Here is a 27,846-nt window from a genome sequence, read left to right as displayed (position 1 = left end):
GTAACTCACATCCTAAACTAAGATTAATATTTCAGTAGCTTTTCAGTCTGTGATGTTAGCTTGCCCACAGCTGGCTGCGATGCCTCTTGCAACCTGGTCCACCCTGTGGGCAGTTTCTCAGTGTCCTTGATGTTGCTTAGAAGATAGATTCCAAGGGAGAGCCCTGAGACAAAGATGCCTCCTTCTTTTAACAAGTTTCTTCGACCCCCTGGGGTCAGGTGATTGGCCATGTCCGGCAATGGGCATGATTTCTTCCACTTGAGCCAAAGTGCTCAGAGGTGCTTAGGCCAGTCCATTGTTCCTGTATGCATGCCTCTGCTGAGCATGGAACCTCAGCTTTGTGTTTGTCTGCATCTATTCAACCCATGTGAGGCACACATTTGGGGATATGACATAGCAGAGTTTCATATCTGTACATATGCATGACATTGCAGGAAATGTGCTACCACAACAATAATGTTCAGTATGTCATGAGCATTCCAAAAATGCCTTACATGACATACTTAGCATTAGACAATACGCAGTTACACTTTAAGGGTGAACATGAATCATACACAAATCACACTATAAGGGTGTACATAGGGTACAGCATGTCTTACTGGTGCCATGTTAGAAGTGGAAGAAGAGAAGTATTTAAAGACAGTATAAGCTTCAGGAGGCAGTGGGGCCTAGTGAATAGGGCACTGGACTAGGTCTCAGGAGACAGGGGTTCCCTTCTCAGTTCTGCCCCTGGCCTACTGGGAGACCTTGGGCAAGTCATTTCCCTGCCCTGAGCCTCAGTTTTCCCATCTGTAAAATGGGAATGATGTTGATACTGACCTTGCTTGAATAGTGCTTTGAGAACTCAAGATGAAAAGCACTGTAAGGGAGCTAGATGTTATTTGGGCCGCCCAGCTGATAGTGGATTTGAAATAGTTTTGTTTCTGGGATGTGTGAAAGAAGGAAAGAGATGAAATGTCAGTGTTTTTCCTTAATATTGTGCTGTCCATCTTCAAAGTGCTTTACAGACACTAGCAATTTAATTTTCCTGTCAGGTAACTAAGACAGCAGTTTTATCCCCATTTTAAAGGTGGACAGAAGTGATTTAAAGTGATGTACAGATTTAAAGTTAAGTGATGTACAGAAGGAATCAGTCTTAGAGCCAAGATTAGAACCCAAGTTCCTGGTTCCCAGTCCTTTGCTCAGATCACTGTATTGCCTCTCCCAGAATAAAGCCCTCTAGTGCACCCACCAGAATGTGTTGGGCAGAGAAATCTCATCCACACGTGTGTTTATTTTCAATGAGATAAAGAGCATTAAGATTTGTCAGTCTTAGGGAAGGAAGAGTTGTTGCTGGCCTTTATGTTAGCAAAGTCATTTGATCCGTTTGTCTGTTTCAACCACTTATTGCATCTTGTCACTAACCAAGACTGTAAGCTCCTTGGGCAAGGACTCACACAAATGTGAAGCAAAAAGAAACACACAGCACAATGAGCTATGATCCCTGCTCAGCCTCTCCAGTGCTAATGTAATATGAAGAATAAATAACCATCACAGGAAAGGAGCTCTCCATTTTCTAATGATTGTAGTCCAGAAAGCAAACAAACTCAAATCTGTTCCCACTTTCATTGGTTTATGCCAGTATGACGGCATTGACTTTGATGGAGTTATTCCTGATTTACTCCAATGTAAGAGAGACAAGAATCAGGTCCCGTAATGTGTTAATTGGGCTCATGATGCTGGAAAATGGGAATTTTCACCTAAAGATATTCAAGATAAGATGTGCTAAGTATGGGCCTTTGGCTGATCCCATCGAAGAACAATCAGACTGAGGACTCTCAGACCAGCTGAAAGTAGGAAATCCTGTGAGATTTCCAGGCTAGTTTTGTTTTCTTGTGGTGTGGAAACGGTTCTGAAGAGCATCCGAACATTTGGGAGCTGTTGTTTGAGGTTCGCTGATCACTAGTCCCTGCTGGTCCTTCTGATCCATTCATAACATTCAGACCCATGATTCTCAGGGTCCAACTAGAAATATACTGGCAGAGAGTGGGGGTCTCTCATAACTAGTAGATCAGGAGTGGCCAACAGGACAGTTGCTTCCAGAAACAGTGTTGAGAGCTCATGCTGAGCCAGATCCTGGCAACACATGAGAAAGAAAACACAGCAACGGCAGTGGCACATACCAGCAGCATCCAGCAAGGATCCAGGAAGGGGGATTCCTGCCACCCCAGAGAGGCTATCACTGGTCAGGCCATGTAATATGCTGAGAAGTGCTGCATTTGGTTGCTGTCCTCAGGAGCAATTGCTTAGTGCAATGGAGCCATCTCATTTACTGCAGATAGCAAGTGTGTGCTGAAGTTGGGGCCGACAACATCCGTTTACCCTGTAACCACACCCCTGTTGCCAAGGTGTACGGCCAATGACACAAGCAGTGTATATCTGCCAGTGCGCTCTTTGGGCCATATCCTTGGCTCTGATTTGGTTTCTTTGCATTGTGTTGGTGACACAAAGAGGCCATTAAAGTGCCCTCCCTAGGCAGCTGAGGATTCCCCTGGGATGAGTGTGTCCCCAAGTGAGATAGAACCAACATAGCTGGCTCTACACCACACCCCTTCATAGCCCCAGCACCGGGGGGATATCAAGAAAGTGGCCAGCAGGAGAGAGATGTGTATAGAGCTCCAACTATTCCCAGCTTATGTATCAGCCCTTTGGGGTTATAGCAGCCCTGAGGCTATTGTAAATTGCACCTGGAGTTGACCCAGCCCCTCCTGGCCCTACGAGTGGGGGAACATGAAGATGGTATAAAGCCATTTATGTCTGCTTTAGGTCCTGTGCTGAGCATGGCTGTGTGCAACAGCAGGATCCCATCCGCACCAGCACATTGCAATCATTGCTGACAACGAGCTGACTCCTTTTTCTGACTTTTCCCCATCTTCGGCACCAGCATAGACACACACAGACTTTAGCCCTCTCGGACTCCCATAGAGGGAAGAATGATTACAAATCTTATCATCCTTCCAAATCAGGAGAGACGATCTCTTTCAAGCTAGAGCCTAAGAATAATAGTAGAGAAAAGAAGCTATTCCCAGCAAAGAAATGTCTGCTTTCAATTTCAACTACCTAATACAATAAGCAATGCCTGGACCAAATTGGAGAGCTGTAGAGAAAGGGCGATAGCAGCAAATAAAGCTTCTGTTTCTCAGATCCTTGAATTCCTGCAATCTTATTTTGGCAATGCTTTAGAATTATCTACTTTGGAGGCTTATACCTCATCCATTTCAACAATCTAAAGCATGGTTCAGGTCAGAAAATTTCAATATTATCCTGACACAGTCGTATTTCTCAGATCAGTAACCTCAACATTCAGAAAACCACTACTGTTATCGAGTATGAATCTAGGGCTAAAGCTCATTAACAGAAAGACAATTCAGACTATTAATGTCAATCTTACTATTCTTTTCATTATTAAATGTTGCCATCCTAATTACAGTGTGTTCTGCCAGTTTAATACAGGAAATTCAGACAATTTCTCATTCTTATCCATTGCTTCCATTCTGCAATGATAAAGCTGGCCGATTGCTGGTTTATTCCACAATTTAATGTGGAGTTTCAAATTGACTAACAGATGGTATTGCCATCTTTTTTTCCCTTTCCCCAAAGAATAGAAAAGAAGAAACGCTTGACATTTCCGATATGTCTTCGTCCAACACTAAAATTTGGGAAGTCATGAAAGAATGTTAGCTGCGTTTCACTGCAGACATGGACGTGATTGCTAAGTGGGAGCATCTGCATTTCCTAGCTGGTTAAAGCATAACGCCATTCAGTCTTCAAGCTTACGAAAACAGACACATGGCAATGCCTTCAGCACACTTGCCTTTTTCTGTGCCTGAATGCTGCGTACGCTAAGGGGTTGTGCAAGGCTGGAGCCATTTCAAAATGGAGAGAACAGAGACTTCATTAGAGGAATTAGCCAAGGCTGCTAAAGTACCTCAAAATCAGTTCACATTTACAAATGTACAGCTGATGCATCATTTGGCAGACAATTTCTGCAGTCGGTAATTTGCCACTCATCAGGGATTGCCTGTTAAATCCCCATGATCCAGGCTGCTGGGAGGATGACATAGAAAGATAAATTTAGACTTGGCTTCAAGTGACTGTTTTATGAATTCTCCAGTCAGCATGGGGTAAGACCTCTTCCATCCACAACCCCTACAAATAAAGACCAAGCGGGTACCCTGTGATACATCATTCTTTCTTCAATCAGGAAGTCACCTCCCTCGTCTTCCTTCTCTTAAATGTGGAATACACCCTGATTTAGTCCTCCCTTCTAGAGACTCTGCTTAATACTGTGAAGACTGTATCACAACAGGATATGACATTTAGCCTCATCTTTACACAATGTTAGTGTTAATTTAATGCTGAATTGAGAGCCCCAGAGTCCAAAGTCTTCTATTTAGCCACAGAAAAGATACAGCTATACAAGGTCTTCCTCTAATGGTCCTCACTCCTGACTGGGAGAGATCCCCAGAAGGAACGAGAGGTGAGTTCGCCCTGGACTGAGAGTACCAGCTGTGATCATGGTTTTATGTGATAGGTAAATCCAGTGTATCCACGGGTATCCTTATCAGCCATTAGTTGGTAACAACTTTCATTTGTTACCCACTCAGGCTATGTCTACACTGCCAGCGGCACAGCCGGCAGTGCAGGATCGATTTTGCGGGTTCAATTGAGTGGCAGTAAAGACTCGCTCAATTGAACCTGGAAGTCGACTCCATAAATCCACCCCAGCAAGTTGCATAGTGCTGCATCAACAGGAGGGCATTTCCTGTTGGCACAGCACAGTGGAGGCACTGCGGTAAGTAGATGTTAGGAAGTCGATGGGAGATACGCAAGTTACTGTATGTAGCTTGCATATCTCCCGTCGATTGCCACCGAAATCTGCGGCCAGTGTAGATCAGGCCCAGAATGGAATCCAGTCATCAAGTTGGTGTGAAGGGTCTCATATCTGTTTACCAGGGAGCCATTCTGCTCCCTCTCTCCCCAAACCATCCAGCCAATTGAAAATCTCAACAGAATCTGCCAATATTACAGCAACAAGAGCTATTTGTCCAATCCAATATATGGACTCATTGAAAGGAAATTTTCAAAAAGGCCGACCTTCCTTTCCAAGAACTATCCACAGACAACATGTTTAACCAATTAGAGCCATTTTCTTGGAAACACATTGTTCATCCTGGCCAACAAACTTGTATCCAATAAGCTTCAGCCCGAAGTGACTGATAAACAACTCAGTTACAAAACCCAGAGAGCAGGGGTTTAAAATGCCTAGTGATATTGCGATAGTGTGCTGTGCTTGCACTGTAAAGTTCACAAAACTCTGCAGTGTGGACAGATTAAAAATTAACTGTGTTTTTAGTTAGGGCATAAGGAATTAAATGGTGCAGAGTTTCAGAACGTATTGAGTGCATGTTACAGGAAAACTGGTCATGGCCAATGCAAAAGTGTGAGAATTGCATTTAAAAAAAAAGTGGGGGAGGGATAATTTCCCTAATTGACAAAATACCAATGCTCAGTTGTAATCAAGGGGATGAGGTGAGAATTCACTTAAATATACATGATAGATAAGGAGATTTGTTAGGCAGAACAGACAGTAAGACAAGCTCTATTGCTCTTATCAAGCTTGATTCAAGGGCATTTCCCTGATAAGTAATTGATGATGATGAATACTGAATGACTCCAGTCATACTACCTCAGGCTGTGATCTCATTAGCTTCCACATGCAAAGCACTATTGGGCCTACTCTAGACATGGAGGAGAGAGCTCTAACGAAAGCCCAGCATGCTACAGGGAGTGGCGCTAAGGATTCTGTAGGAGGTTCTCTTTCTGAGTCCAAATAGAATCAATTCCCCAGCATGGAGCTGGAAGGCATTAGGTTGCTAGAGGTGCCTTCTCTTGAATAAAATGTAAAAGTGAAGCTGTAAACATACATGTCTCTATAGATTTATTACTGCCACCTGCAATGGTAGCATTCAGACAGTTATATTGATCAGAATGAGTATAGTTTTCTGGTTCAGGCCTCATAATACAACTTAGTTTAATGTTCCCATTCTCCTTCAACAGGAAGCCTCTTATCTGCCAGCTATTAACACGTTGCCCGATCCAGACTGCACTAAAAGTGAGATGCTTCTCATGACGATTTGGCTATCCAGCTGTGGACAAGTAGCCACATGTGGTCAGCACAGTGGACGCTTCCCAGACACTGTTTTGACAGCAGCCAGCATCTACCAGGCTCTTGTTACTTGGCTTCTTTCTCTGGTGAGTTACAGCATGTGAAATGCTACAGAATAGGGCTCCCCACGTTTGTAGATGGATTTTGTCCACCAGAAAATATCAAGGTGGGGGCAAAAATGTGCCATCCTTTTAACGATTCTCCCTCCTCCATCACCACAAACAATGGCTGACCCAAACAAGGTAAAAATCATGCCCCGATCCAGCTCAACTTGAAGTTATTGGAAAGACTCCCATTGAGTTCAGTGGGAGCTGGGTCAGGCCCTGCATTTGCAAAGAGCATGTAACAGAAAAACAAATGAAAAGCAGGGGAAAATTGAAATTTTGGTCCTCCAAATTTAAAAAGTCTCCAGGAGCAGCTGCTACAGAAATTGCCTGGGTGGAGGCAGTGGCAGTTCTATTCCCAGTGATGCAACTGCTCCATGCAGGGGGTTGGAAATGTGCCCAAGCCATGTATTGAGAGTGTATTTTTAAAGGCATTTCTCTCCTTGGAATAGCTTTATGTTACATATGGAATAAGCAGCAGGATCTACAAATCCATCTAGAGATCCCAGCAATGGCATAAACCAAGGGAACATAAACTAAGTGGCTTGTGTAGCTCTGAGATGGAATTAGAGCCTCATACTTCAAAATTGCCTGTTTTTGCTTTTCATATGGTACATGATCCAAGTCAGGGAACCTGACCTTGCCCAGGTGGCCACTCCCACCTGTGGCTGCCTCTCCCTGTCTTTTTCCTAGTGTTTCTCCCTTCTGCCTCCTCCTCCCCACACCCAAGCTCTCAGGTCACCTGCTGCCACTTCCTCCTTTTGCTGTTGTCTGACTTTCCTGGTGTTTTCTGTTTTCCAGAACATTAAGAACCATTAGCAAAGCGATAGACCATAAGACAGTAAATATCAGACTGCCACTATATAAATAGATGGTACTCCCACACTTTAAATACTGCACCCAGTTCTGGTTGCCCCATCTCAAAAAAGATATATTAGAATTGGAACAGATACAGAGAAAGGCAACAAAAATGATTAGGGGTATGGAACAGCTTCCATATAAGGAAATATTAAAAAGACTGGGACTTTTCAGCTTGGAAAAGAGACGACTAAGAGGGTATATGATAGAGGTCTATAAAATCGTAACTGCTGTGGAGAAGGTGAATAAGGAAGTGTTGTTTACTCCTTCACATAACAGGAGAACCAGAGGTCACCCAATGAAATCAACAGGCAGCAAGTTTAAAACAAACAAGCAGAAGTACTTCATACAACCCACAGTCAAGCTGTGGAACTCATTGTCAGAGATTGGTATGATGGCCAAAAGTATAACTGGGTTCAAAAAAGAGTTCAGAAAGTTCATGGAGGATTGGTCCATCAAGGTTATTAGCCCAGACGGTCAGAGCTGCAACCCCATGCTCTGGGTGTCCCTGAACCTCTGATTGCCAGAAGCTGGGAGTGGACTACGGGGTAGATCACTCAATAATCATCCTGTTCTGTTCATTTCCTCTGAAACACCTGGCATTGGCCACTGTCAAAAAACAGGATACTGGGCTAGATGGACCATTGGTCTGACCCAGTATGGCCGTTCTTCTGCTCCTTTCAGGGCTCCTTTTTGTCTCTGTCCCACCATGAATAGCAAGGTCTCTCACTACAATCTGTGTACTAAAATTCATCAGACTTCAGCATGACTTTATGAGCCTTACAGCTCTTGTCTTGGCCAATAAGGGGTTTATGAGTCCAGAGCTCTATCTCTGGAAATAAATTGATATTCTTGATACCTGGTGTTCATTATCAGGCTGGCTTTATATCCTCCTCATTTCAGATTAAATCTGTATGTTAAAAAAATAGAATATTTCTCTCTGCAACAAAAAATATAATCTATTTTTTAAAAAAACAGCTTTGGTCTAAGTAAAACAGGAAAGTGACTGATGCATTTGTGGCTTTTGCTGATCGTTACTGGGGAATATGAAGGCTTATTAAAGAACCTTGTGCTAGCTCCTTATAATGACATGATCACTTATCATTGATTTTGAGCAGAGATTGTATTGATCTCATTATCATTAATAAAGGCAGCGTACAGAGCTGCTGTGGGCTAAGAACATGCAGCACAGTGTTGACAGGGACTCTCCGTTCTCATTTCTTGCTAGGCTAGGGAGCGAATACAAGCAGCACGTCTCTCTTGCTCTTGCATAGCTGACTGAGTGCAGAGCTTGCAGGTTATGAGGGTCCTTACTGGAAAGATAAATTCCATGACCTACCACCGCCTACATATTATTCCTATTTAATTCGGCCTTTATAAAGTTACTGCTGGCTAAACCCTAACTATTCCATTAATCAAGCTAGAGTTCGCGCAGGGTTATACAGTGCAGGCTGTCTCCACTCAAAAGCAGCAGAGATGAAGGGCTATTGTCCCTCCCCTTCTGAAAAGGCCATAATACAGCTGTGCGTTAAATGAAAGCATCTGTTCAAATGAATTTACAGGTACCTCCCTTGAAAGTGAAAGGTGGGGTCAAAGCTCCATTTCAGGTGCTGGGCCTGCAACAGGTCTGGCGAGAGGATGGGCTGGCACTCTACGCTTGCCTAATTCCAGCAGATGAATCTCCGGCGCAGAACAGCACCAGGATCCGGAAGCATAAAGTGAGTGGTAACACTTTGACTTGCCTAGAAACGCCATGGGCATGTACCAGTGGGATTTGTTAAGAGTCAGATTTGAATGTCCTTACTTTAGCTGAGACCCCTCGGAGCCAGTGTAGTTTAGAACAGCCCTTAGGCTGCTCTAAATCACACCAGGGGCTGCCAGCTCAGGACTGCGGGAGCAGAAAGGTGACTTACAGCCACTCTACTCCGCTTCCCACTCTGCTCTTGTGCCAAGTTTGAACTCTGCAGCTCAAAATCCAGCCTCATACATCAGTGAGTTTTTGTCTCTTTGCTGCACATTAGCGGCCCAATATATCTCCAGTGGCTATAACGACCCAGTGTAGAAATCATTACTCAGTAGTCAAAGAAGGAAAGTTTCTTTGACATCCAGGGTGGTTTTGTGGTTGTATTTTAACTATGTGAAAATGTTGCTTAAGGGAGGGCATATTGTATTGTTAAATTCACATGACTTGGAGTCCAAAGCCCTGAGTTCTGTTCCTTGTCGCTTAGTACAAGGTGGTCCTCTTACCTGTTTTCTTGCTGAATGATGTACCCAGGAATATCTGGGAAATGCATTGTTCCATGATGTCTGAGACTATCTATCTCCTGAAGGCCACATGTTTGAACAAATGTTCTATATAAAATTACTGCTGAGACACTGGCCCTTTGCTAAGTGGGGAGGACTGGCGGCTCTTCAGTGGCACAAAGCAGTTTTAAAGATGGTATAGCTGATGAATCCATCAGCCAGAGAGGGCGCTTGAGTGGCACAGAGCCACAGTCACAGCTTCTGGGCAGTCCCAGTTAGTGGCTGCTGATGTGGCCAAGGAACAGGGGCCATGGCTGGATCCTGACAATCCCTGACCTGTGGGGCCATGAGCAACCCTCAGGCTGTTCTAACTTGCACCTGCAGTCCAGCCTGGCACATCACAACCTCAGGAGCAAAGGAGTGGGGCTGCAAATGTGGCTTAGAACCGCTTTTGCACTTCCACTGTTCAGCTACGGGGAACACGCCTCATGCACAGCTGAGGAGCTGGCTGACTGTGAGCAGTGAAGACTAAATTTCCCACAATGTGACAGCTGTGGCTGCAAAGCTTCGCAAATATGTGATTGATGCTGACAACTAATGTCATTATTAAAATGCTGCACAAGAAACAATACAGAACCCTCCTGGGCATTTATGGGGAGAAGCAGCCGGGTTAGTGAGGAGAGGCAGCCTGCTAAACTGCCGCAGGGCCTCACAATAATTTCCATCTTAGATCAACTGGATCAAAGGTAAATTCTTTGAAACACAAGCAAATGGGTGGGAAAGAGACTTAGCTAGCTTGCATCCCTTGGCCTTGATACTCTCTGTTCACCCCAGCCATAGAGTTAATCAGAGTGTCTAAATAAGTTAACACCGAGCAAATTCAAAATGCCCATTGAGTATCATACAATTGAATTAATTTTGCAGGCTACAGGTCCAGGCTGCTCTGAACATTTGCTGGGGCCAGGGAAGGGGTTGATTTTATCCCACATTGGCTGAATGCGCTGCATAGAGCTTCCAATCACATAAATATATCATGGAGCAATCCTACTACCCTGCTTGCATGTACTGCCGTTGGTACCCAGTTCAGCTAATACATACAGCGGTGAACACATGAGCCAGTTGGACAATGTTCCTTAAACGGGGTTTGTGCGCAACTGATATTTCCTCTTATTTGAGGTTTCCTCTCATTACAGAAGCTCCAGCATATGCCTTCCCAACAAAACTGACCTTTGTTATTCCTGTTTTCTCGAGGCACTTGTACAGCTGCTCTTGGTTCCCTCGTCAGAGATGTAAGCTGATGGAAACCGCTAAGATCTTTCAAAAATGTCAGCCACAGCGGAGACAAAGGAAACAAAAGCAACTCTCTGCCGTCTCTCTTATTGTTCTCCTTATCAGCCTCAGCTGTTGCTGGAGAGAAAGCTGGCAGATTTCACTGTTCAGACTCACGGCTCTGGTCTCTTGCTGCAGTGCTAATGTGTAGTATATCTTACCTGGCAACATGAGATAACAATATTCCTCTCTTGCAACAGTTCACATTCCTCATTCTAGTTGTTTCTTATGGAAACAGTGGCAATCAGTCACCGGGGCTTAGCTTAATTTGGTGTGCAAAATCTCATGGTCATTCTGGTGTCCAGGAAAATAACTTGGGTTCCAGTAGTACAGCTTTGTCTTTGTTGATTGTGAGATTCTAGGACAATTTGAATTGTTAAATTTTTTAGATCATCTACAAAAGGACACACAAGGTCATGGTTAATATTAGTCTAGCGCCCTGGCAGCTTGACATTTTAATGTTCTTAGCTTGAGTAATCCATAGTTCATTTACTAGTATGGAGAATAGATACATGACTGACTGTGCAAACTATAACTTAGCATCCACATGTTACCAATGAGAAAATGTCTGTCTTTCTATGTATCAGTCTGTTGAGCCCATTGCAGTAATATCTGATTCACATCGAGTTAGCCATAGTGGACTGTGATGGTTTTTTCTTTTAAAATTGTTTCATGAGTGTAGTGCTGGTGATGTTGTTAGTCCTGGAAGCTGGGAACCTATTTCAATCCACAGAGCAAGTGTTAACTTACCCCAGCCTGCCTCACTAATAGTCCTCAGCCATCACATGGCGGGACTACACATAGGGTTGAGTGGGACATTTAGCCCCATTGGGCCTTGCATTTCTTGTCACTTTGGCTTAATTGCCAACAAGGAAGCCAGCTGTGGTGGTGGTGGTAGTCTTTCAGTCACTGGGTAGCTGGCTCCTTTAAGAAGAGTCAGGGCCCAACTCCTGTGATGGGCTTCTTTAAGGAGAACAAGCCCATCTTGGCCAACCTGCAGTAATTAACTGCCTAGCTGGCTGCTTGACAGCTAATTGACTAATGAGCACCTTGCCTGATAAAAGGCTGCCATAGCTCAGCTTTCCTAGACTACGTCTACACTGATGGCAGCAAAGTCACGGCCGTCAGATCGACTTCTCTGGATCGACTGAGCGGTCTGTCCATCGATGTATTAAGACCACCTTCTCAAGTGCAGTGAAGATGGCGCACAGAACAGAAGCAGAGAAGTTGACGGGAGTTACGCAAGTTTTTTGCGTAGCTTGCGTAACTCCAGTCGACTGCCACCGAATCTCTGAGGTACGTGTAGACAAGCCCCTGGAGATAGGAGGCTCAGGAGAAGAGGTGCTCCCAGAGACACAGGCCAACAAGGAAGATGACTGCTGATGAACTTTCTCAGTGCAGGGCTGGAAAGACTGAATTATTAACACAGGCCCTGGGAGGAGGGCTGTGGACTCCTGAACTCAGGAGAGAAGGCTTGTGGGTATTAGCAGCCAGGCTCCCAGAGGAAGAGTAGGTTTGAGGGGATAAAGAGATTGTACCATGAAAAATAATAAATTAGCCCCACAGAGGGGGAATCTTGATTTAGGTCTTCCGGTCTGGGAGTAAATCATTGCAAGACTGCAAGAGAGAGTCCAAGCAGGCAGTGGCCCTGCAGGGCCATGCCATGCTACAAGGGGTTGCACTTGGGGGTGGCGCCCTGCCACACTTGTAATAATAATAATAGTTAGCTCCCCTTGCAGAGGTGGACATTTAGCCACTGAGAACTGGACTAAAATGCCCTGTTAATTTAATATAGGCCATTGCATGCGAATGATTTTTTTCAGTCCCTACCAAGTGAGGCTGAGCAGCCTAGGGAGGACACAGTCCCTTTTCCAATGCCCTGAGTCTTCTGCACTCTGTTTATTGGGCATTTCATTGTCAACTGCATGTCTTTTGTGCTTGTCAGGTTTTATTTCTGTAGCCCAAGGTCTAATGGTTTCTGAATAAAAATATAACAACAGGCTCCACAAAGAAGGAACTGCTGTCTTAGGCAGGTTAACCTTCGATTGCTCAACCATGACAGCATCTTTTGTTTTTAAATCTATTTCTATAAATCAAGCAGATCTTCAAAATTTATCCCCACTGTCATCAGCTCTGGTGGCTTTTGGAATGCCAGTTCCTGTCCCCACTCCACACAAGTGATTGAAATGAGACACGTTTACTCGTTGCTTATACGAATCGGGGTCCTGAAGTTGTCAGAACAATTGATGATGCATTTATCTCTTGTTATCTTTGCATCCTGATAAACAAGGTGCATTTATAGACATGTCTAATGGGAATCAGATTTTTCTGACGTGTTCTTTAAGAATTTAAACTGTGTTTCCAGTTAGGCAGGCTATCATTGAACAAAGCAACTTGGTTATTTTCTATACATTTGCAAACACTAAACTATTTTGTGGTGCATGAAAGTAACTTCTATAGCTGTGGTTCCCAACCTGTGGCCCAGGGGCCAAAAGTGGCCCATGGGTCTTTCAAAGTGGCCTGCACTTCCCTCCCACTGGCTTCAGAAGGACCCAGGTGGAGCGCATTGCCACAGGCCTGCAAGACAGGTGCAGACTCCTTGCTGCACCTAAGGGGACAGGAGATCAGCACTCCCCTCCCCTGGTTCCAGCAGGGGGGACGGCAAAGTGCTCTGCGTGGGTCCCTAGGCGCTGGGGTCCCTGCTGGAGCCAGAGGGAGGGGAGCACTGATCTCCTGTCCCCCTGGATGCAGAAGGGAGCCACTGCCTAGGGACCCAGGTGGAGCACATAGGGCTACAGGATGCATGTGGTTTCCCTGCTGCAGCCAAGGGGATGGGAGATCAATGAGGAGGCAGCCTTGCAGAATGGCCAGGACCTACCATGCTTGAGGAGAGGGGCAGGACTCTAAAAATCAGCACCCACCGTGACTTAGCTGCCAGGCCATGTGCTTCAGTGTGTAATGACAGTCACTCATCTACAGCTTTATCTGTGAGTGTGTAACATACTGTGAGTAATTTGTAGGTATAAATTAGTGAATGTAAAAATAAGCACAGTAGCATCAAAATGTTTACTTTAAATATGTAGTGATTTGTAGTCCTTAATGATGTATACATCAATACATCTTTTATGAGTTGATAGGCTGGTGGCACTTCAGGGTTGTAAAAATGATATTTGTGGCCCTTGAGCCAAAAAGGTTGGGAACCACTGTTCTATAGAATCCCTGTCATTGAATGAGCTGAGGATTCAGTCTGATACCTTTACCATTTGTGCTTTTGTTTGAAGGTACCCTGAACAGACGTTAGAGAGAAGTTATTTTGCATAACTATTAATCCTGATCATTTACAAACTGAACGCTGTTGGCTGGAGCCTGCTTGAGAAAAGTCTTCTCTCTGGCAGCCCTAGTTGTTGAGAACCAGTCTGGAGGGATAAGCCAGTTTAGAGAGGAAACTAAAGATATTTGTAACTTCCCAACACTGTCTAATGAAGATTGGGTTGCCATGTTTTTAATAACAATCTTATTATAAAATAGTCCTGTGAAAGGTTTCCCAAATGACTATTATACAGCATTAGACTGATTTATGGTCCCCTTAATTAAATCGTTCTCCCACCGCCCCTCCATCCCAGCTTCAGAAGGGTAGAATGTGGTTATAATTAAAACCAGTGCACCTTTACAAAGATTTATACAATACAGTCCTCCCCCGAGCTGCGGAACAAGTGGAAGGCCCCCTGGTCAAAAGAAAGTTACTGGTCACCCTGGGTTGTAGAACATTGATGAGATTCATAGCATTACCCTTTGGCTGGAACTACTGAAATGATTAGTTCGCTTAGCTATAAAGCTCTATTATGGAGAGCAACAATGGAGTTAACACATCTCAATTGGCTGTAAAGTCCAGATATAAATTAACTGATGCATGCTATCTATCATACAGGGCTCCCGACCTTTTGGTGTACATACCACTTCAGGAGATGAAGAACTTGGCTGTATCTGCCTGTGCCCTCTTCATCCCCCTTCCTCTGGAGCTAGCAACCTTCCTCTCTTCCTTTACCTTAATGATGAATCTAGGGTCTCACCTCCATGCAAGTCCCCAGGACAGTATCATTGCCTGCCTCCCATTTAGTTGTACTGTACTTATATGCAAGGCTGGTTATATAGAGAGCTGAATTGGAGATGAACTCTTGCCAAGAGTTTGTCATTAAAATAGGGAAGGAGTTGTGCTGCTGGTGGGTTTGACAGATGATGGGAAGATGGCCAGCCTAGTATCGGAGGCAAAGCTGGAAGTATAATTGCTGGTCTGCCTTGGGAACTGTGGCAAATTCTCTCCTCCATCTCCCATTTACCTCCAGTCATGCAACGTGTGTATAAAAAGCTTTTTGTAAAGAAAATTTGCTGCTTTCTTGCGTTGCAGTGTTAACTTGAAGATCAGGCCTTTAATCAAATGTCACTCACTTTTTGTAGGCTAAGGAAGACCTTCGAGGAACATCCGCTTTTTACCAGCAGATCTCTACGTTCCTCTCCCATACATGGCTTCCAAATGTTATCTGGTGGAGGGAAGAACTGACCAGTCACCTCCAGAACCAGTTATACCCACTCCTTCCTGAGATTCCTGCTGTACGACTCAGCTGCGTCACCACTATTAACCCTGACCCTAAGGTACTGTGTAAACTGTGTGTTTTGTGTTCTACCATGACTAGGGCCATTAACAGGTGTTGTCCTTCATCCATTAGGAATTTTTTCCTGTGACCTAGGTAAGAGTTTAGGGCCTGATCCTAAGCCCTTCTTAGTACTCAGAACATCCTATTGCAAGGCAATGAGGATTACAAATGCTCAGCACCTCTTAGAGTCAAGCCCTTAGAAATGTATCAGACTAAACTAAACCTGGGAAGGCATGAACCGTGTACCAAACATGGGCATATCTAATGAGCCATAGATAGATTACCTCTTTCACTGCTGTCAGGATGTGCAAGTCTTCCATAATATCTACTGGAATGAAATGCTAGAAAAGTTCATGTGTTTCTGGTTTAATGGATATGTCTGTTTCCTTGAGGGACCTTGAACACCATATGGCATTGGAGGGGTTGAACTGCCTGTCCTACCTACTTGTGAATGGTCACAGCTGCATTCAAGGACAGTTCTCTGGGACAAATTATGGTTTCTGTAGGACAGATGTGCTGAGCCTCTTGTTCTCCTAGCATTTCCGCACAGCAGGCAGTCACATTCTGACTGCCTGCAGTTCCTGCATGCCAGGCAGCTCCCAGCATGGCTCAGCCCCACAGAGGATGCTGTGCTGTGGAGAGGTGAAGCCATGCTGCCTACAGATTGGTATACAGCCAAATGGCTGCATTGGAGGCAATGCTCTTTTTCCTGAAGGTCCAGCAAGGACCACCAGCGAATGCGCTTCTTCTTCCCTTCCCAGATGTAATGCCTTCAGCTGCTGCTGCCAAGGCTGATTGTGGGCTGTTTACCCTATCTGCTGAGTGTGTGTTCCACTCATTGCCTTGTAGCATCAGCAGCATCTGGCCAGTCATGACAATCCCAGCAATCAAGGGACAGTGCAGTGATGTTTCATGACTGAGCCGATTACTTTGAAACTGACACAGTATGATACCATTGATATAATTCTAACCAGATTCAGGGATTAGTAGTTACCCAACACCAGTTGATACAGTGAAAAGGTAGGCACTAACGTAGCACTTACAACTTTACTTATATGATGTCCCATCACTTTGAATGAAAAGGAAGCTTATCTCTCATTGATGTGCAGCCAGCGTGGCTTCAAGTGCTGAAGAGATACCCAATATATTTGTACAAGATAAATCTGGTACTTATTTGTAAGGCATAGAATAAGGCCTCATTTAAATCAGGCAGAGCTTTCATGCCTGTCCCTTATTAGGGGAATTATAAATCATTAGAAATTGAACAGCCAGGCAGCAAACCCATTTTCTGTGTGAGGGATCTATCTCAGCCTTGCCTGCTTAGAAGAAATTAAATCAGATAAAAGGCTAGATTTCCCCCTCAATTGCAGGTGCACAGCACCTCCTAACATCCCTCCCTTAATTATACAAAGACCACATCACATCATGGCCCTTTAACCAGGCCAACCCATTTTTAAAACGTGTAGCTTCCAGTTAAAGGAAATTCTGATCTCTCTAAGCAAGCTAGAATAGACCAGAGTCTCAGCTGACAGGGATCAGTGCTATTGACCAGAACCATATAGGTTTTGCATGTGCCATTCAATGTTAATCATAGAAGATTGGGGTTGGTAGGGACCTAGGGAGGCCATCTAGTCTAATCCCTGCTCAAAGCAGGACCAACCCCAACTAATCTTAGCTTTAATCAGGCCTGTCAGCTTGAAAACTGTGATGTAGGACCAGTGATCATTATTATTGATCATTGATATCGCGGTAGAGCCCAGAGTCCTAATTAGATTGGAGCCCCACCATGCTGAGCATTGGATAAATGGTTAATAAATGCATATCTCTGCTCCAGAGAACTTCAGTCTAAAAGACAAGACGCAAAAAGATGGATGAAGCAAACAAGTGGACAGGAGTGGGGAGAGAGGAAAATGGGGTAAAAAATGTACTCGAACATCTTAGTGCAGCCTAGCTCAGTGCACAGCGGGTAACCAGTCAGTAGCATTAATCTTTATACAGCTACTTTGTCAGAGAGAGAGAGAGCCAGCATTTTATTTTCAGTCAGTTGGTCCAATAGTTTCTCAGCGGATTCTGAGTCCCAAAATAGATCACTTTGCCCTTGGTGCCTCACTTTGAAAGTCTCCTCTATTAATGCTATCCATACTGTCTATCGATTCACAGTATTTCATTTTGGATATCAAGAGCAATTTCACGTAGGAATCATTAAAACCCCAGGTTTGGTTAGGAGTGACATACTCCTTCTGGAGGTTAGTAATTAGTGTTCCATGTCAGCAGAAAGGAGATTGCTTCATTTTACCATAAAATACAGCTAAATGCATCTTCGTATTAACTCTCGGGATGCTGTGTATTTGTCTTGAATATCTCTTTCCCCTCTCCTGTTCCTTTGCTCCAAGTGAACAAGACTTACCTCCTTAACACCTCCAGCAGTGCCCTGGACTCTGCACCCCCATATCCCTGGTGGGTGGGCAGTCTCATGCTCCCTGCCTGCTTTTTCTTGGCCACTCTGGGCTCCCAGGCTGTGCAGGAATCAGGAAATGGCAACCATTTGGATTATATCTAGAGCAAATACCAAGGGAGGAAGGGGGCTCCTGCTGGGGCGGTGTGGCTCAGGACTGGCTCAGCTATGGAGCACTGGCTCTGCCTCACTTGCCCATGGACAGAATCCCTCCAGTGGCTCCCCCAGAGCCCTGGAAATTAGCTAGTTCTCAGCTGACTTCCACCAGCAAGTCAGATAGTTTCCTAAGGATTGTTTTCCTTTTCCACATGATAGTTCTGATTAATAATGGGCCCATCCTGAGTTCCTTACTCACTTTTTACTCAGGCAAGACGCCCATTGACCTTGATTGGAGTTTTGGGCCCAGTCCAAATTCTCCTGGGAGTAACTCCATTGAAGCTAAGGGTGAGTATTTTCCAAAACATAATAATGCAGCACAGTATGGGCTAATAAGAACATTTGGTGGCTATATAAAGACTGAAGGCATATCACCGAAGGCATACAAAATTTATTGCTGTAGTATTTCCCAGCTCTGTTAATACACTGATACAACCCTCTAGAAAATAACCTGCCTGCTGAATTTGTGGTGAACAACGTGTCACCTAAGTGACCTACTCGCATACATACAAAAGACCAAAACAGAGTCCGAGTTTTCAAAGATGTGATCGTTCTAGTTTAATGGTAGATATATTTTGTTACAGCCAACTGGTTACGTCAGTCCAGTACGGATGTTACCAGAGTGTGCTTCAGGTTATGGGAACACAGTCTCTAAAGATCATGAAGAACAGGGAGCCACTTGGGAATTTCTTGGGCTGAACATTCTGAACATGATCAATTAGGCTTTAGTCTCCCCAGGGAAAGGGCTAAAAGCCCCTATCACTTGGGACATTTAAAACAAGACTAGAGAAAGCACAAGAAAATGTATGATGAGAAACTATCCTGCGCCAGCAGAATGACCTCATCGGGCTGTTCTCTGATTAAAAATTAAGAAACTCTTTCCCAGAGAATATATTAATGGAATAGTTGAATAACAGCACTTGGATGACATGGCTGACAATAACTGTTAGACTTTTGCAATGCCTTATAGATGTTATGTTCATTCTCTTCTCCAAAATATATGCATTATAATATTTCCCCACTCCTGAGTCTCTGTTCTTAGCATGTGACTCTCAAGAAGTTCCATAGCTTTAGAATTTTTGCCTTACATTGTCGTACCAATGAGCACCATGCACTTACCACTTGTAAGGAGGGATAGCGCCTACTGCCTCTTACTAGCAGCTCTTTTACCATCACAACTGATAGAGGAGCTCCCCTGCAAAACTGCTGCTGCTGTCCCATCAGCATTTCATCATTTTCACTGCCATCTTCACCTGATTCTCTTTTGACTCTTGGCTATAGAGCTGCTGTGTCTAAGTGTTGTTTGTCAAACAAATAAATAAAAATTGCATTAAGTAATGTGGTCTGGGCTCAGCGCCTCACAAATCTTGATAGTTCAGATGTTTTATTAATCTTTTACTGTGGCGTGTACTCTGTCTTTCTTTCCTCTTTTCCCACTGTCTGAGAAACAGTCTAGTGGCTTCAAGCTACACCTCAGGTGTGGCCATATGGTGTTCTTCATGTAGGGATCTGACAGTTACCTGAGATACCTTGGCATGCTCCATGACTTGGTTGATTGTGGGATCTGGGAGCTTTTAGATCCCAGTGTGTATCTCAGGGCTGTGCTGAAGCTTCTGTAAAGCCTGATGCCAAATCTTCAAGGGCTTCATTCTCAAGCATCCGCGCTGGGCATTGGGACTCTGCATAAATGCTCGTCTGACAGGATCGACCCTCCACACCAGCACTTCAGCATCGTCAGAGTGGCCAGCCTCTCCAAGTTGGAGTCATTGGGGGAATGCTGAGGGATTGACATCCTGGGTGCATTCCCTTGATGGTGCTGGACTGCAAGGCCAAGGCACCACCTCTCCAAGCCCAGATCAAAATCCTAATCAAGGAGAGCTATTCACCTGCATCAGTAATGCCTCATCTGTCCCGGAGTAGGTAAGGCGTCCTGCTATTGCCTTCCTACTTGAGTTGGTACCGATATGCCAGCTACCAGGCATTCCTGCATCTCTTGTATAGCCTGATGAACTCATTACATTGCCTTGGCTGCAGTGCTTATATATGCCTCACGGCTCACCTGATAGGTCAGAACACTCACCCAGTGCTGAGTCCACTTGGGGCTGACTCTCCCGTCAGGCGTCCTGCGCCCCATCTATACAGTGTTAATCTGGCTGCACAAACGGATGCCTAATTGCAGACTTATCATGAGTGGCTGCATTACCATGCTCCAGAATCCCAGTTGACAGTGAAAAAACATGATGAAATCTTGACTCCACTGAAGTCAATGAGAGTTTTGCCATTGGCAAATGTGTGGTTGAAAAGCTGACCCCAGAACATGACCCAAATGCAAACTAACACAATGATGTTTGCCTGAAACAAGCTTCAAGAGGTGTGAATTGCTGCAGTTCATTGCAGTGGTCTGTTCACTCTGGAGCCTAATGATTGTAATTTAACTGTGAACATGGTTAACTATTCCACAGGAGATTGGTTAGCAGAACCATCCAGCTAATGTACTTATCCATCAGAGCTGGATGTGGTGGTACATACTGGGGGAGGAGGATGCAATGGAGCAGATAGTTGCTGTCAAAGTTGGCTGGAGGTAAAGAATGTGGAATACAATCCTCCTTTCTCCTACACTTAGAAGCACCTCTGTCCCTGCCCTAAAGTGAGAAGAAGAGAAAGCAAGGTACATCCCCATCTCAGTACTAAATCCTCAACTGTCTTATGTATACCAGTGTTCAGAATTGCCCCCATGCCTTCCTGGGTGACAGAAACGCTAATTGCCCCCTACCCAGCCATCCAAACCTCCATCTGCCCCAGGCTGATTCCACAATGAATTCAAGCATTTTCAATACTAAAATCTGCAGCACACTGAAATTCTGGGTGTTATGTAAAATAAATGGAACTTAGAATCCAAACAAATAACACAAGGGATCGGACCATATATTGGCAGAGAGGGGAGTTTAACGGCAGTGCCACAAATCAAGGATACTTTCAGCCTACTTGGTGCCCTTGCTGTATAAATCGGAAATCCCTCCTGTATACAGTTTACAAGGAACAAAATGAAGTATTTCTTCACACAACGCACAGTCAACCTGTGGAACTCCTTGTCAGAGGATGTTGTGAAGGCCAAGACTACAATGGGGTTCAAAAAAGAACTTGATAAAGTTCATGAAGGATAGGTCCATCAATAGCTATTAGCCAGGATAGGCAGGGATTGCTGTGTGCCAGAGGCTGAGAATGGCCAATGGGATGGATCACTTGATGATCACCTGTTCTGTTCATTCCCTCTGAAGCACCTGACATTGGCCACTGTTGGAAGACAGGATACTGGGCTAGATGGACCATTGATCTGTCCCCAGTGTGGCCATTCTTATGTTCTCATACATTTGGTGTAATGTGGTACATAGGACATGGCTCTTGCATATGTATCAGTGCAGGCACTTCCTCTAATGCTGTTGATGCACTCACTGCCGATAGCATTGGCGCAGCTGGGATTGACGGCTCCTTCGTCAAGGCCCATGGCACTCATCTTGGCTGAAACCTGAAGATTCCAAATGAGTTGGTGGAGACAATTCCCTCTGTTAATGTGGATCATGTGAAGGAGCTAGGAGAGTTCTCTGAGACACCCAACCCATCGATGGAGATGGATGAGAAAGCCTTTCTCATGGGAGACTTAAGCATCTTTTCTTTCCAGGGAAAGGATGGCTGGGTCTGTCTCTTATGCTGCAAAGCAAAAGGGCTTTGGGGATGAGATAAGGAAGTAGCTAGAGTATTCCCCCTCACCAATCTTGATATGGTTTCCTGCTATGGCTGGGAAACATTTCTCAGTCTAGTTGATTCTGTTTGCTACATAAAGATTATTTTAAGATACTCTTGAGAGAATTTAGTGGCAAAACCTTTTCCTTAGCTCTTGTGGGGAATGAGTGCAGAATGTACTGCCTCCAGGGCTTAGTTGGTGCCAGAGCTTGTCAGGGCAGAGCCTCGGCACCTCTAGTTACTGTAGCCAGGCTTCTGTAGAATGTGCTTCTTCTCCTCCCTTGTTTTATTGTTTGTGCACTGAATTTTACAACACATTTTTGTTCTGCTGTGAAATCCCTTCTCAGAACCGTGTCTGGCTTCATCTCTGTGATCTTGTCTGAAACCAAACAGGGGCTCCAGATTTCTTTTTACTGATTTGTGAAAGAAAAAGTAATGTTTGTTTTCAGGCTCAGCTGTGCTATAGAGCAATCTTCTCCAGTGCCTTCAGGTGACAGAAATCAGAATATGTCTCCTGAACAACAACCAAGAGAACTGATCATTATAAAGAAAAACACAGGATACCATCAGCTAGGGAACTGTGGGCTCCCCAGTCCTCTTGGGAATAACACTATGGGTCCAGATTTTTTCCTGGGTCAAGATCTGCTTGGTAGGGGGCAGTCAGGAAGACAAGCTGATCCTCAGGCTGCCCCAGCATAAATCAGAGCAGCTTCGGGGCTGCTGTAACTTCTGTCAGTTGCTCATCGTCCCCAAGGGACCATACACTGAGTGAGAATAATTCTACCATGCCCCATTTCACTCCTGACACGCCTGTATGCCAGGGTGTTGGGGGCAGTTGGCATAGAAGCTGATTATGCTGCTATGTATCAGCCAGCAGAGCTCTCCTACACAGGAGAATTCTCAGCTGGCCATTGAAGGCCAGATTCCTCCACTTTGCACCCCCCTGAGTGGTGCAAAGTGGCCAGAATGTGAGGAAAGACTCTCTCCCCCTTTCCCTAAAGATAACAGGTGGCTTTCAGATGTGATGTGTAAGCAAGTTTAATGGAGCCTCTTGGTCCGATTCTGCTCTCATGCCACTGTTCCACTGGTGCAACACTGATCATTTCAGTGGAGGAAGTGAGAAGAAAATCAGGTCCTGAGGCACAAAACTGATGTAACTTCCACCTCCGTCCTACTTCTCAGTGTATAAGTTACACTAATTTACGCTTACTTACTGGCATATAACTTATACCCCTTTATACATCACTTCTGTTTGACCCTTGACCCATCTCCTTATCTAGTCCTTATCCTGAATGATGGAACATTTTCAGCCAGCCTTGGTAAGGAGCCATCATTGGCAGAGCAGGCAGGGAAGGGGGGGGCATGAAAAGAAACATGGATAGAAAAGAAGAGGATAAGGCATAGTTTATATTTAAGGCCTGGAAGGTGACCACAGGAGGTTGTATTCCCCTATTGAAACAAGTTCCTTCTGAGAGGCCTGGAGAACAGGGCCTGAGTCAAGAGAAATGGAATTGTCACTCCTCTTGTGCTCCAGCATCCACCTAGCATCCATTGCCGACTCCGGTCATGCTGAAAGGTAGCGGCAGAAAAGATTAGAAATAAATGGGCTTCCCATGACCCTGCATGATTTTGACATTAGTTTCTGATAACAGAGGAATCACTCAGCTACCCACCAGGGACGGGACGGTACGTACCAAAGCGAGACTCATCCAAAGATTTTATCCTTCTGTGTTTACATGATTTGCCCTTAAATTATGGCTAGATTTCTTTACAATGCATGCTGAAAGAGGGAAGTGCTGAAAGTTCTGGGACTGGACAAAACACTGGCTAACATATTGTAGGCACCAGTGGTGAGCTCACCCAATGGGAGAGGGGTCGACTAGATCAACCAATAGGGCTTCCTACCTCCAGTTTTTCACCCTTTGAATATCATATTCAGAATAACTGCCAGAAAATACAATCTGACATATCATGGGTACAATTTATAGAGGCCTCCGATTTCATGATGTCCATTAGACGTCACTTTTTTATTTGCTAGCTAGCTATGGGGATTTTACTGTGGTTCATAAATATGTAAATGGCCTGATTTTCAAAACTTAAGAAGTCCAGGACCTATATGCAGGTGTGTACCTTTGCATTCACAGTCACTGCAGTTTAACATGGCCCAGCCCATAGTTTGTCATTCATTCCATTCCTGCACAATCAATGAGAGTGCCTTTGGACCAGATTGCGATCCCCGTGGCATGAGTAACTTCACTGAAATCAATAGCTTAATGCTGGTGTTACTGAGATTAGAATCAGTATAAGAATTATATTATAGTGAGTGGGAAATACATAATCTCAACTGAATTCTGCTCTTATTTATCCCCATATGATTTCTTACTGACTTGGGGCTGCAGAGGTGTAAATGAGGCAGGGCTTTCTTGGTGGATTTAAGTCACAAAAAGATAGTGAAATAATGTAAGAAATGTGAAATGGAGACTGACACTCAAACTCATACAGTGGGGCAAACTGAGGGACAGCCTTTCCCTTGAGTTTCCTAAACTACATTGGATAGTGTCCTAACTACAGCTGGGTGAATGGTGATAAAGGTTTCCATGGAGATTTGGCTACATTCTGGATCAAGTTTGGTTTGATCACTTTTGCCCTCTTTCTTTTCCACCTTCTTGAATATTCATAGGGATAAGTTTTTGTTCAAGGGTCCTCCTGCATGCACGCAACACCACAGTTCGTATACAAGTAAAACCATCTGTTTGTGTTCAGATACATGATAGCACCAAGAAAGCTGGGGCCATCACAGGTCTTGTGGGCTTAGGCATGAGGAGGGTAGGAAGTAGAGAGAAAATAAGAAAGGATTTACTACAATAAATAGGATTGTTTGATTATCATGAACAGCAGAGGGGGAGAGCAGGGGTCTCTAGCTACACAATGGTGCTGGAAAGTTGTCTCTCTGAAGACACTTTGCCCATGTGCAATGGAGGGTGCACAGGTGACTGAGGGAATGGTATGATCACCCAGACCCAACTTTCCACAGGTCCTGCAGCACAGAGACATTTCTGTGACTATGCCACCAGCTGGGTGTATTGCCTAAGGGCTGCTGACCAGGAGCTTCACATCTGCTGGTCAGAGCTAAAAAGCAGGAGTGGGGTGGCAGGAGGCGGGCAAGGGGAAAGGGCCACTGCAACTGGAGCAGCAATGTGCTGGAGAGGTCCTTGCTGCTGCAGTATTTGATTGGTGGGTAGTGAAGTGATTTCTGAGCAGCTGCCCAGGGCAGGGTTGGAGTCTCTGCTTCAGCTAGCGCCATTGACTTCAACAGAGCCCTGCCAATTTACACCTGCTAGAATCTGGCCCCATGAAGTTCTGTCTGTTAACGCCAGCTGAGGACCTGACCCTGAAATTCTGTTTCTATGCAAATGACTCTTACAGTATTTGGGGTGGCGAAGCTAAAACAAATGGCTGCAGCAGAACAGGCCCAGGAAGTATCAGTGGGCTTTTAACATTACTCACATAAATCACCTCTGGTTGCATAGAAGGGCATAAAGTCCATATTATCGGCCCAGCAGAGCAGAACATCTCTCAGGTGATTACACAATTAAACTGTGTTATATGTACCTTGTAGTCTAGAATGGGCAGTTATTTGTGTAATTAGCCCAGGCTCTATCCATAATAAAAATCTTAATGAGGCCTTTGCAAAATTTCATTTCTTTTCCATGGAATATATTTTGGTGGCATCTGAGCTCAAAAGACATCTTAACCTGTAGGGTCAAATTCACAGCTGGTGTAAACTGGAGTTGTGCAACCAAAGTCTATGGAGCCATGCTGATCAGCTGAAGATCTGGCTCAGAAATTTTTTATTCTGCTCTGTGTAAATCCCAAGTAATTCCACTAATATCCTTGGAGTGACTCCAGATTTACACTGGTATAACTGAGAGCAGAATTTGTCCCATTAACAGAGTTTGGTCAATAAGAGTTCCCCCCATGTTCTGTACATGCATTAATTCTTGGGCTGCTGAGTCCTTGCATGTTAATCTTCAAGCTAGAATAAATTGTTATGACTAGGAAGTAGCTGACACATCCTTTAAGCATAGAGGCACAAACTGCGCTCTTGCAGTTTGCTTGGTTTGCTGCACAGAAAATGTGTAAGTAATAATACAAAGTGAGGTATGTAGTTTATGCTGGGTAATGAAATGCCTCTAGGGTGCTGCTCTGTGGGACTAATGGCCAACCTCTCATCCATTTGAGAAGTGACTGTATCTGAAATAACAGGACCTCCAGAAATATGGTGTGTTTGACTTGCTTTGATTAACTAACTGACTTTAGTTTTATTCTTGTAAGAATTGGCTGATTCCTAACCTAGTTGCAATGTTCAACAGCTAATCAAATTCCTCTCTTCATATAGCTCTTTCCAATGAGATGCTCAAAGCTCTCACTGATGGACAAGGCACAGAAGTGCTCCGCACCTTGCAGGCTTATATGTAGACCTGATCCTGCCATCCCCCATTGCATGTAACTTCAGGTCTGCATATGGAATGGTAGCTGGGTCAGTCCCTAATTATATTCATTCTCCCAAGATACCAATTGTAACTGAGCCATGCTCTTGGATGTAATGTAAAATAGTTTTTATTGCACTTAATGGGACAGATAGAACAAATAATGCCATGATATTGGACTAATGAGTATAATCCTTTGTCACTTTTTCTGATCTCTAGCCTGAGCATTAACCATGCTGTCTTTTTCAATTCCTGACTTTGAAGGATCAAGATAATTCACAAATAAAAGCTGTCCTTTGTGCATTTCAGGCAGTGGAGAAAGCATTTGCAATGCCAGCTGGGTTCTACTGGCAGACAGTAGAGACCGATGAAAAATACTTCCCTAACAGCAGTGACATTGGGGCCAGCACAGATATAGACACTGAGGTAAAGAGCTCCTTTCTGACTTGCAAAATGAAGTGAGAAACTGGGATGATCAAAACTGGCATGAAATGTTTGAATTCATGTGATGGGTACAAATAATCAAACTTTAAACATTTCTCACTCAGATCGAAATATGCCAGCCTAGCCTTTGGTGTCCTCGGTTTTCCGGTGGCCCTTTGCTCTGAGCCTGAAAAGATTAAACTCTGAAATGGATGGGCTGGAGAAATTGCTGCCAACCAGGTGCATATCTGCAATGGCAGACTCATTTTGAAAACCCAAATCAGCTTGCCTGCAAACTGATGTGCCATAGAACTTGCCAGGGTTTTAGAACTTGTACAATAAAAATTTGAATAAGTCTGATTCATTTGGGGAGGCTTTAAAGCTTCATTCTGAACTTGATCTAAAGATCCGGATGTTTTGATTCTCTTTCAGCTGGATGGACAAGCTGCTTAGAATGAGTTTGGTTCCACACTCCTGGGTTGATCCCACAAGGTGCTTAATGTCCACCAGTGGGAGTTGAGGGAACTCGACACTTAGGATCAGGGACTCACTTAACTCTTTCTGGAACAACTGGTTGTGGCTGGTTCAAGAGTGACCCTACTGGGCTTCTAGAGGGTGCTGCTTCTAACCCTTTTATGTTGGAAAGAAATCTTCACATTATAAAGTCTTGAATAGGATGCACCTTGAAAGGGGAAAGTACAAAATGAGATGATCCTTGAAGCTTCCCTTGCCTTACACAAAGTTGTTCGGTTACTCCCATTTCCACCCAGTATGAGGAATACTTTCTTGCTTACAAGGTCTTTGCTAGAGGTTTTATAGGACACAAGATTATGGAAAAACTCTTTGTTATTAGCCAATCTGAGCAATAGGTTAATATCAGGGGAATTATAATGAAATCAACAGGGAAAATAGAACTTTTTTGTGTAATTGGAATAGACATTTTTTTCATTACTGGGGTAGATTTATAACTTCATTTATCATAATGTTGTAAGGCTCATTATGTGTTTATGAGGGAATAGCATTTGGTAACACTTCATTTAAAGCGTCCAGTAATGATGAATTAATTTGACATTCACTGAAGCAATAAAGCTCCTTCTTGAGTATGGCATTTTGTACAGAAGGGGGATACAACTGTAGGCAGTATAGCCATGCTATGCAGCCCACAAGCCAGACCTTTCGGTGTCCC

General features: G+C 44.3%; 1 protein-coding gene across 1 annotated transcript in view; it reads left to right on the top strand.

Moving 5' to 3' along the window:
• The window catches only part of DNAAF8 (dynein axonemal assembly factor 8), a 128,837-nt gene that overhangs the window by 33,665 nt on the left and 67,326 nt on the right, over positions 1 to 27,846 (top strand). Inside the window, exons 10-13 of the mRNA XM_067551099.1 lie at positions 6,100 to 6,294; positions 8,733 to 8,888; positions 15,199 to 15,393; positions 26,547 to 26,663. Coding sequence (XP_067407200.1) covers positions 6,100 to 6,294; positions 8,733 to 8,888; positions 15,199 to 15,393; positions 26,547 to 26,663 — 663 coding nt within the window. The remainder of the gene's footprint in view (positions 1 to 6,099; positions 6,295 to 8,732; positions 8,889 to 15,198; positions 15,394 to 26,546; positions 26,664 to 27,846) is intronic.

The sequence above is a fragment of the Emydura macquarii genome, unplaced genomic scaffold, assembly GCF_026122565.2.
Source record: "Emydura macquarii macquarii isolate MOO-44397 ecotype Brisbane River unplaced genomic scaffold, CSIRO-AGI_Emac_v2 contig_1348, whole genome shotgun sequence".
NCBI lineage: Eukaryota > Metazoa > Chordata > Testudines > Chelidae > Emydura > Emydura macquarii.
This window is presented reverse-complemented; position numbering and strand designations above follow the sequence as displayed.